The 11,103-nt window shown below is 33.2% G+C and overlaps 1 protein-coding gene across 2 annotated transcripts; it reads left to right on the forward strand.

Annotated features, from left to right (window-relative positions):
* The first annotated feature begins 556 nt into the window (after nucleotides 1-556).
* Nucleotides 557-8,745, forward strand: LOC141677520 (uncharacterized). 2 transcript variants are annotated; one of them, XM_074483492.1, is made up of 10 exons: nucleotides 557-1,112; nucleotides 2,014-2,192; nucleotides 2,512-2,638; nucleotides 2,772-2,837; nucleotides 2,924-3,043; nucleotides 3,148-3,249; nucleotides 3,335-3,549; nucleotides 4,019-5,717; nucleotides 7,590-7,619; nucleotides 7,888-8,745. In XM_074483492.1, the coding sequence occupies exons 1-10, from the start codon at nucleotides 729-731 to the stop codon at nucleotides 8,425-8,427; spliced, it is 3,462 nt and encodes a 1,153-aa protein (XP_074339593.1). In that variant the 5' UTR covers nucleotides 557-728; the 3' UTR covers nucleotides 8,428-8,745. The 2 variants fall into 2 exon arrangements, with proteins under 2 accessions (XP_074339593.1, XP_074339594.1); XM_074483493.1 differs by lacking the exon at nucleotides 7,590-7,619 and having other exon boundaries at nucleotides 558-1,112.
* The last annotated feature ends 2,358 nt before the right edge of the window (nucleotides 8,746-11,103 follow it).

Raw genomic sequence — 11,103 nt, forward strand, 5'->3', positions numbered from 1 at the left:
TATTCTATTATTAATCTAATTTTAAAAATTACGGGATATTACACAAAAACTAAGAGGAATACTTTTTCATAATTTTTCATAATTGATATATATATATAAGAGGCTACTCAAATAGAAACCATTCTAGAATAGAAATTCGAAACCAGATTTTTTTTTTGAAAATTACTTCGAAACATAACACATATGGTATGCAAATCGATCGTTGAGAGATGGAGAAAAATACAGTGAAGTCGGATTTAAAAAAAACTTACCGTTCGACGGGAATAATCAAATAAAAAACGAAGAGGAAAAGCTGAAATTGGGTGTGGGAGGATGCAGATTAGTTGGATGTTGTGCTTTAGGGAGACCATTAGATTATATTGATTTAATGAATTAGATTAATTTCTAGTTTCAATTTTAATTTTATTTTCTATTTGATCATTCCCATGTATATATATATTCTAAAAAAAATTGGGGATCAAAAATGATTAAATAGGTAATTTGCCTTAAAGGATATATATAATGTATGATATCATAATTCTCAATATCCGTCAAACAATATCTCCTTATTTTAAAAATAAAATAACGATAACTGTTTATGGGGGTTTACAAGATTTTAGTTTAGGGTTTATACTAACCACAACTATGTCCTCTCTTCACCTCAGTTTCATCACTTCAAACCCTAATCTATACACACACTTAATTATATATATTTATAATTAATTTTCTACCTCGATTTTCGTGCAATTATGGACTCCACCGACGACGATTTCGGCGATTTATACGCCGACGTCGAAGTTGCAGCCAGCTCCGCCATAAATGGCGGCCTAGAGCCATCGAATTCACCGGTTAAAGATGAAAAAGATGAGATTTTTAAGAGCCCCAGATGCTCAGATGATGAGTTTGAGGAGAATGTGAGTGATAGTGAGGATGATTTTGATATTGTGTTGAATGATGATGATTTTGATGCTTTGGAGATTTCGAGGTTGCGGAATGGCGACGAGGAGGCGAATGAAGGGAAAGAATTGGTTGAGGAGGTGAAAGATGGTTTGGATAAGAGTAGAATGTGTTTGGATAATTTGGAGTGTTGTGATAGACGAAATGTTGCGAAAATGGTTAATTCTCAGTATAAGGTAGTTAGTGTGTGTGTGTGTGGTTTCGGTTTGGTTGAAAAATGTATGTAGTTGTTGGTGTTTTGGGAATAAGCTTGATTGTTAATGATAATTACAGTTTTGATGTATTGTGAATTCTTTTTCGGTAGATAGGCTTTAGTTAGTGAATACTAGTTTTAGAACTTGGAATGAACTTGTTAGATAATAAGAAGGAAAAGGGTTCAGTTTGATTGAAAGTTGTACTTTATCGATTAGGCTGTTGGTGCTTGCAGAATAAGCTTGATAGTTAATTATAGTTACAGTATTGATGTTTTTTTGGTAAATGCTGTAGATAGGTAGTTATAGTTAGTTGTCACTAGTTTTAGAACTTGGAATGAACTTGTTGGAAGAGTATGAGAAGGAAAAAGGGCTGAAAGATGCGCGCTTTATCATATTCTGCAATTTGTGTACCGGTTTAAATGAATATATGAAAATTGAACAGCTACATGAAATTTGAACAAGTATTAGGTAGGTGTCGTTGATTCTTTTATTTTTGCTGCGAGCATTTATTTTGACCAAGATTTAAACAACACTGCATATGTATCGGAGCCGTGGATTATATTACTCGCCTCTGAAGTGACTTTTATATGTTTATTAGATCTAAATTAGTTTTACAATGTTCGTAGAAATTAAAATATGAAATTATTGATTAGATATATTATGTGTCATATAAGGCCAGTAATTTATGACACAATACATTTAGAATCCGTTGCACGGTGCGGCGTGTAAGTGAAGAATCCTTGCTTTCTAATATGAAATGCTAATATATTATATAGACGCTTGTCTAATTTTACTTCTTAGTTGTGCTGATGTAAATATATTTTGTTCATAGCATTGTGCTCTCATATTGCTCTCATTGTGTTTTGTACTTGGTTTTCTGTAGTATACTAGACCTCAGTCATCAACATTGGCCAGCACTTTAAAAGGTAGTAAATGTGAAGGACCAGCTTCCTACTCCTGTCCATCTCTTAAAGGAGAGCAAGAGGATAACGGGTTATATCATGGCATGAGACCAAAGGCACAAGGTCAAAGTGTACATCAGTTCTCACTTCCTCGGTCTAGGTAAGCTAATTCGGTTTCGGATAGTATGTAATTATGTTTATTAAAACATTTAGTTTACAGTGTACTTAATTGCTTTAAGTTTTTAACTGTGCCTTTAAAATGATAGAGTGACAATTTTGAATTTTTTTTTAATGTATATTGAGATTTCTGGGACCGGCAGATGTCCAAACTGCTCTCATAGAATTATAGAGAATTTTTTTGCTCAAGGATATAATTATCTTGTATCTTCTGTGATATGTACTTTTTCTTTCACTTTGCCTGTTTTCCCATTTGAATGATATATGCTCTTGATCTTAGGGCAGACATTTTTATATTTCAGGACTATAGTTGATGTAAATATTGACGCATTCGATGAGAAGCCATGGAGACATCCAGGAGCTGATATCACAGATTTTTTCAATTTTGATTTTGATGAAGATAGTTGGAAGAACTATTGCAACCACTTGGTAAAAATTGTCTTTTTCTGTTTACATCTGTCTTTTGGGGTTTCATTCATTTCTTTGTATGCTATGCGTATGTTTCTCGTTCAAGCCAGTGTAGGAATAGAAGATCAATATCTGAAACTGATTTATGCAACAGGATCGGTATCGTCATGGAGATATCATCCCAGCAAGGGTAACCTCTGATTTTTCCAAACATAATGGGGTAAGTTACGTTGTTAATTTGTTTTTTTAATATGAAGTTTCTTGACAATAATTGCTTACATCTTGTTTTTTTTAATTGTAAAATAGTTCTATCAAAGAACTGATTATGAAACAATACCTCACGCTTCTGCTGAAATAACTCGAAAAGGTGGAAGAATGTTTTGTATATCTGATAGTCCAAGCAAAGAGCAAGAAATTTTTTACATGGTATGTCTAAACTGTTTTGCTTGCTTTTCCCCTTTTCAATGTTACTGTTTAAAAATACTACTTCTAGGAGTTATTATATCTTAAATTTGATGCTGTTTTATCAGAACAAAGGTAGAGCTATTCAGGTCGCAGGCAGCAGCACCGAGCGTCGATCATCCATGGATACAAGGCGGCAGACTGATCGGGATTCAGATGTTGTAATACAGGTGACTTTTCTAAACCTTTGATCTTCCTTTTTTCCCCATCATCTACTTACCCTTTTAGTACTGCTTAATAACATGTTCAGAGCAGATTGATGTGCAGGAATCAAAGGAACCTTGTAAATTAAAGGAGCAAGTAGACCCTGTTAACTGCTCTAAAAGAGGAGCATATGAAAATGGAACTTCTGGCGTGGATGATGATATGGACGGTCTTACTTTTGGTAGTTCAAGTGAAGATGACTTGGATAATGAATCTCTTGCGGGTGATGCTTTTGATGAAGGATCAGTCATGCCTAATTCTGAAAGGTCTGAGCTTCTTAATTTTCGTAATATTGTCTCATTGTCAACTCAATAAGATCTTTTTCAAATATTATGTATCTTTTGGTGAAGGATCATTGGTCATTTTCCAACATTGTCTTGATCTATAGCTATTATCAAATTGTCAAATGCCCTGTCGCTTTGGTCGTGTCCCAGTTAGTTGTGGTCACAACAAACTTAATGTAATACTTCTTTCTGGGAGGGCATTCATACACAAAATATGCCCAGATTAACTCAAATTGTTCTGTTATGTTATTTTGGTTAGTTGTCCTACACTCTTGAAAGCGTTTTATTTGTAACAAGTGTGACTTGTTTATATAATGCCGATTTTTATTCATTATTTTATTTGTTTGTATAGTTTATATTTGTTGATCACAATATGATAGTGGTTGAATGATGTGTAATATGTTAGTGCAATGTTCGTAAATTGAGAAACTAATGATGATTGCATTATTAGGTGTTCTGTACGAAAGCATTCCCCTGAAGAAGCTGCTCTCGGTGATTCAGAAGGAAATATTAGAACTGTAGAAACTTTGAATAAAAGCAAGGAAGAGGCTTCCAGGAGTACATGCAATACTGCTCCTACTATACCGGAAGCAGAATTCCCCGATAATGAGTGTTACGAATATAGCCATAGTCCCTCTTTTTCAGGAAGTGATTGTGAGGATTATAGAAATATTGCTCATCATCATGTAGAAAAGTCTTGTAAATATGTAAGAGGTCCTGCACCACATTCGTTGACTGGATATCAGAAGGAAGTACCACCTGCTTATCATCACTCAAAAAATTATAGAAGCCACTCTGAAAGAATAAAATATAGGGACAGCAAAGATGCTGCCAGATATGGAAAACCCGTGCATCAGGCGAGGGATAGTCTATCTGGTGTTTCTGGATGGAAGTCATACACCAGTGGCTATAAAGGTACTTTAAATTCTGTGACTGGCAGAGACTATCATCATTATTTAGAACATGATCAAAACCGAGAAAAGGATAAACTATATGGTTATAGTTGTTATCATGATGACGAGTTTTTATATTACAAGGAAACAGATTTTCCCGACAATTTCTGCGACGAAAAATTTCCTGACTATCAAATTGAAGATGAGTGTAGAAAATACCCCCGTAAGAAAGGTTATCAGAGGCTTAAAGTCCCAACGAATCAATTTGTCCCCAGAAATTCAGATGAAAGGGCTTATCGACTTCGTGATGACATGCTTGAAAGGGACTGGGATCATCGTGAAAGCAGTTATACTGTTGATGGCATGAATCCTCTCACTTGTTTAGAGTCTAGGCAGCTGATTCTGAATTATCCTGAGAACGAAATAGACACTAGATGGAAAAGGAAAAGAGGTGAACCACAGTTTACAAGAAGAATACAAAATGATATAGAATTTTTTCCTGAACCAAAACATGTACATGATAGTTCACAGCAGAATTATAAAAGAACTGGTCCTTATGATGTCAGGGGCAGAAATAATTATTTTTATGAGTATGAAGAGCATCTACCATATACTAAAAGAGGGGCTAAATTCCCTGCAAGAAACGGTAGGAAGTTTATGGAGGACGAGGATGACTTCCGGAGAAGTAGCTATCATCGATCTTATAACTCTCGTCCGTATAGAGGAGCTCATACTCTCAAGATCAGTAGGCATAGTACCTTGTCACCTAAAAGTGATACATTTGAAATAAATGAAAGACAGGAAATATATGAGAAACATATATGGACAGAAAGATCTCGAGATATTGACATATATGGTAGCGATCCTGAAACTTTAGACAGAGAAAAACTTGTCGGTTGTTACGATGATCGAGCTTATTCCAGTATAAGAAGATACCATCGTCAGTCTGAACTTCTGCATTGGAATGAAGACGAGGGTCTGTTAATGGAACAGAATGATAATTACCATGCAGAGACCACAGCCTTTTCTTGCAAAAGGACTTCATGGAATAAACGGTTTTCTGGAGAAGATAGATCTGGCCATGCCAGAAATGTAACATATGACATGCAAGTAGACAATTTGAATAGCAAGTGGACGAGTGAAAGGGACATGGGTAAGCAAGATCATAGGAGTTCTGATATGTACTCTGGTGAAGGTCATGATCAGGCACTCCTGAGGTGCGGGGATTCTGTTGATTTCGTTCATGGGGATGAAAAGGTAAAGTTGGAAAAGTTGAAGTCAAAGTCGTTTTATACTCTTCTCTTCTTGTATGTAAGAGTGCTCCATATATATTGGGCAAATTTATCATCAAATATAATAATAATGTTCTCCTTGCATGTTTGTCTTGGTGCCTTGTACATGTTAAGCTTTTACACATTAGGAGTAATTAATTTGATAGAGTATTGGCCTTTATCATCACCGAGTTCTCGAGAGTCAGTAATGGCCCTGCTTAAGACTTTGTAACTAGTAGACCCACCTCAAGCTCCGTCCAAAACACGTGGAAAACATTATCTAGTTCTACTAGTGATACTTCCAATGTTATTTTGATTGTTTATATATTTTTTTCTAGAAATTCATGTTAGTTTGCAACTTTATTTCATTTCTTTAATTTGTCTGTTTTTGTTGAAACCTAATCGCCAATGACCAGCTAATACCTGGACCAGGCAAGCTAGTATATATAAGATACCATTTGGAATATAGAATTGGCGTTGTGCTTTTAAAGTAGTTGTTTAATACTTATTACTGACTAGGACGTTCTTAGTTTTTGTTTTGTTTTACTTTTGTGATGCCTAAATCTTGTAAATTAACTGTAGCGGCTTTATAAGCTCTAGAAACAGTGACATGATTATTTGAACCTTCGGTATGCTAGGTGTATGGACATATGATGGCTGAAAGCTTTACACCAATCAAGTAAATATCTTAGAGAGAAACATTGAATTAAAATGTATGAATACAACAGTGTCCGGCAAGAACTAAATACGCTTCGGTACAATTCAAAACAATAAAAAATGAAGAAAAAAACTTTCAAGAAATCAGTTCTTCTAGCTATGGGAGTGTCGCAACTTACGCAAGGATATCATTTAAAAATTCTCATGCCGTAACAAAGAGAAAATAAATATGAAAGTAGTTTGTAGTGTATAGTTTATTTATTGTATTAACAATAATGTTTTGTGCAGATAATATATTGACGTGTAATATTAAAATTTTTGTAGACTTATAAAGCGTCTTAGTATTTCTTCTCTTTCAAAACCTAATATGCATTGGCCCAGTAAATAGCATTCTTCATAAGTAGGCACAACTGCAGTTGAGAGAAGATGTTACAACCCAGTCTCAGCAGCCTCTTCCCTAGGAAGGGGCACTCGAAGCAACTTTCCACCACATATGGATAGCTCTCTGTCTGGACTTTAAAATATCTAATGTAGAAAAGGTGGAGATCATGTTATACTGATAGTGCCGAATTGCCACTGGTATCTCTGTACAAAACCTCTGGCATGACCACCTATGTTATCATCTTTGAAGAAAATGAAATTATTAAGTATTTAATCGGTAGATCTTTGATACTTATCTGCACATAATTAGAGTATAAAATGTCAGGACTTTCATTTAAATTGTTCTATCAGGTGTATTCCGTCCTGCTTACACTAGTACAATGTATTAAAAAGCTAGAAGTTTATGAGTGAGGTAGAAGTATACGAGTTACACTTGTTATAGTAACATTTTAGTTAATACAGAGCCTTTAAATTTCTTTTAGACATGTTATTAGGACCATGGCTAATGGCTCTGAAGTCTGAATACAGTAATATTTCTAGTCAAATCCTAATGAATAAGCCATATGTCAGTTTATATTATGTGGCCATTGAGCTCAATGAGGTAATTCAGGTTTGTTCCTGTTTATATTCATTTAACAATTGTCAAATTTTTTTCAAAGATTTGCGCTTGCAGTAATTGTTCAGGTATACAGGTAAATTAAATACAAAGATACATGCATACATATATATATATATGTGTGTGTGTGTGTGCGTGTGTACATTTGATATATATATGTACATCACCTCTTTTGAATCAAGTAGCTGTTTTGTTTCTTTGCAGAACGAGGCTATAATTTGTGACACACCAAGGGTAAATTGAGTTTCTTCTCTTTTATTTTCATTGATTGATTGGACAATTGTGTTAATTAACTAATTTATTGGTATCATATCATCAGTCATTTCCTGATGCATCTTGTGATTTGGTGGTTTGATATCTGTCCGAACATATTTAGTAATTATCTTTTCATGTTACTTAAATTTGTCTGTCTGCTGAGTGCTGACAACATGGTGATTTTCTTTGTTAGAACACATAATATTATGAATGGCATGACATTTACTTGTGGCAATAAACTCTGCAGTCTCGGGGAAGGTCCAGAGCAGCTGGAAGTGTAATGTTCAATGGTAGGTACACTAACAAGGCTTGCCATCCTTTTGATGAGCAACAAAGTATGTCCACAGAACTCGGTAAAACTCATACAAAGATGGCAAGGCAAGTTAAGGTTCCGGATCTCAAGATCACCCACAAAGATGCGAATTTTCTCAATGGGTTATCCGACACTCTTCAAAAAGCTTTAGATATCGAGGAAGGTCAGATATTGACGGATGACATAATGGAGGATGCCATGAAGAGTAATATATCAGTCTCTGGTAATCTTTCACAAACCAGTGATGGTAAGAGTTTGCCTAACGAAAATGCAACAAAGGAAAATGTGAGCAACCCCCGGATCCTTGAAGTGATAGCAAAGATGGAAAAGAGAAGAGAGCGCTTTAAGGAGCCTATTACTCTCAAGGATAAGTTACCCGAGCCCCTCAATGGTTCTGCTGAGGATGCAAGTGGGAAAATGAAGCAACAAAGGCCAGCACGAAAGAGAAGATGGGGTGGACAACAAGTTTCATAATATAAGCGTGTGCAACCATGCTCCTATTTAACTTTGTACATCATGGAGCTGAGCTTCATGGCTCAAAACAGTTGAATGATTCAGAAACACTTCAGCCTGGTGGACAAATAGATTTTTCATGATGCAACACAGCTGGATTTGCAATTCTTTCTGGTTTTATGAATAATGTTCCTCATTCTCATGAAATCCATGGTAAAAATTTTGTTCCTGGGCACATTACAGTTGCACTGTATGGTCCATACCTTTGTTTTGTTTTCAATGAACTTCATATACGAATGAATAAAGCACATGGTTTACCACAAGCCATTTCTTTTTCCATGTTTGTTGGTCTAGCAAATTCAGTGCTGGTTTCTGTTGCTGAATCTGTGATAGTATTTAGCATATGTTTATATATATATATATTTGCTTTAATCCATTTTATTATTTTCAGAGATTATTGAAGAAATGAAGGAGAAATCTGGAGATAAAAATAGGATTTATAATTTCCCTTTTCATTTTTTACTTTTCTAGAGAGGATTGCTAGAGGTGTACATAGTTATCAGATTCCTGATGACTTGCAGGGAAATGATCCTTGAAACTCTTGCTAGGATTCCACTTGTATGTCCTGTTGGGGGTTAGTTTGCCGTAAATGAGTTTTGGTAGATGATTTCGAACTCGGATTTTTTCCTCAAGCAATCCAGAACTATTTTAGCTTCTCCTCGAGTTCGTTAATAAACAAACCGATCATGAATGTCTTGAGTCGAACTGAGCATTCGTTTGGTAGAAAGGTTTAAAAACTGCTGTTAACAAAAGTATGTCCCCCATGCTTTTGAAAAAGCTGTTTTCAGCTTTTGTAAGAATTAACTATCAGTTTCACCATCAAACATTCTCAAAAATATTATTTTTATATATTATATCTCAAAATATGAACAAATTAAAAAAACTACTAAACAGTCATCTAATTTTACTGAAAGCACTTTTTCTCAAATTACAACAGTTTTCAACAGCACTCGCACTCCCAAACAGAGTCTGAATTTTTTGGATATCTATATCTATATACATAACAATGCATTTCTTCAAGAGAGAACCCTCTTATATAAAACAATAGGGAACCCTTGATTTTATTATAAAATTTTATCAAATTCGTTGCTAATGTAGAATAATAATTATATTTTAATGGAATAAAATGTTTAACAATTGAAATTTAAAAAAAATAATTGATTTTAAATTTGATTGTATTGTTGAATAATTTTGGATAAGTGTGATTTTACTGTATTTTCTACTGCAGAACCACTTTAAATTATTTAATCAAATTTCAATGATTTTTTAAATAAAAAAATTGTGTCACATCGTTTTTAACTTGATAATTAAAATTTATAACTACATATAATGAAAAATGAAATAAATTATGTATTTATATTTTTTAAATAATAGTTTTCTACGGACCTCTATTTAAGAGAACCCTCTAAGAGAACCATCTATGGATTGCCACCCTACATAACAATATTACAATTTTAATGTATTAATGTTTTATGACTAGTTTTGAGAGTCATGTTGTTCAAAAATCAGAAATTATGATTGTATTTTAGATTAAAAAGAAGTTTATAATCATAAATTATATACATGTACCTGCTGGCACTTTGAATTTTTTTTATATAATGAGGGTAGGCTGAAAAATCATGCTCTGTAACTTAAATGAATTATTAATGATCATATTTGACATTTTTTTATATGACACATTACTATATGTACATCCACAAATGATCAAATACAGATCGATAAGAGTTTATATTTATGTCTGGTTTCGTTGATCTTATTTAGCGAAAATTATTAAATAAGCTATAAGAGGAAACTAAGATCTTTTGACAAATTTTATTACGTCATACTCTATTAGATGAGGCCAGACTTATCTATGATGAATTTTTTAGACAGAACATTTCGTAAAATATCTAAATTTTAATATTTATTAAGAACTGTATATTAATCTAATCCAGTTTTAAAGTTCATTTATTCGACTCGGAAGAGTTTGAAGAGTTTGTAAAATATCTAAACTTCCGGTGCCTATTAAGAAATTGATATAAACTAATTTAGTAAACTGCGCTTCCTTCTAAAATAATATTTTGTTTTTTTTTTTGCATTTCTTATATGAGAAATTAGAATAGTAAATAAACATAATAAATAAAAAGTTTAAAAATATGCATTCTCATTAAATATGTTTACTCCGGTGAGAGTCGCTCTCTCATTATTCATAAATGTAATATCATAAATTTATATTATTTAATAGTCAATAATAAATGTACCATTTTCCTAATAATATAAAAAATTTGAGAAAATTACGTAGATATATTGAAACGATACGAGAGACTGCACATCACCGCTATTGTCTTCTACTTTACATAAGTAATATAATAATATAATAATTTTAAAAAATATCGAGAAAACATATTTTATAGATACTTGTCTTTCTAAAATATTATTGGCTAAAAATCAAGCTATCATCAATATATATTTATATAATATAGAAGATGATGGCGTTTAGGTGGCTCCTTACAAATTGGACATTCTGTTTTTAAAATTTTCTTAAATCCTAAGTTAATAAATATCAAAAAACTCCAATTATCTTATATTCTACTAAATATATTATCATCGTTTGTAATATTATTCTAAAATTTCTACTTTCTCTTAAAATAAACTTAT

Source organism: Apium graveolens, chromosome 8 (assembly GCF_009905375.1).
Source record: "Apium graveolens cultivar Ventura chromosome 8, ASM990537v1, whole genome shotgun sequence".
NCBI lineage: Eukaryota > Viridiplantae > Streptophyta > Magnoliopsida > Apiales > Apiaceae > Apium > Apium graveolens.

What these genes read in the sequence shown, in the direction of transcription:
- LOC141677520 (XM_074483492.1), top strand. Translation starts at nt 729, where the DNA reads ATGGACTCCACCGACGACGATTTCGGCGATTTATACGCCGACGTCGAA. An exon ending in AGCAAGAAATTTTTTACATG is followed by an intron (nt 3,044 to 3,147) that starts GTATGTCTAAAC and finishes CTGTTTTATCAG; the next exon opens with AACAAAGGTAGAGCTATTCA. An exon ending in TCGTTCATGGGGATGAAAAG is followed by an intron (nt 5,718 to 7,589) that starts GTAAAGTTGGAA and finishes GTTTCTTTGCAG; the next exon opens with AACGAGGCTATAATTTGTGA.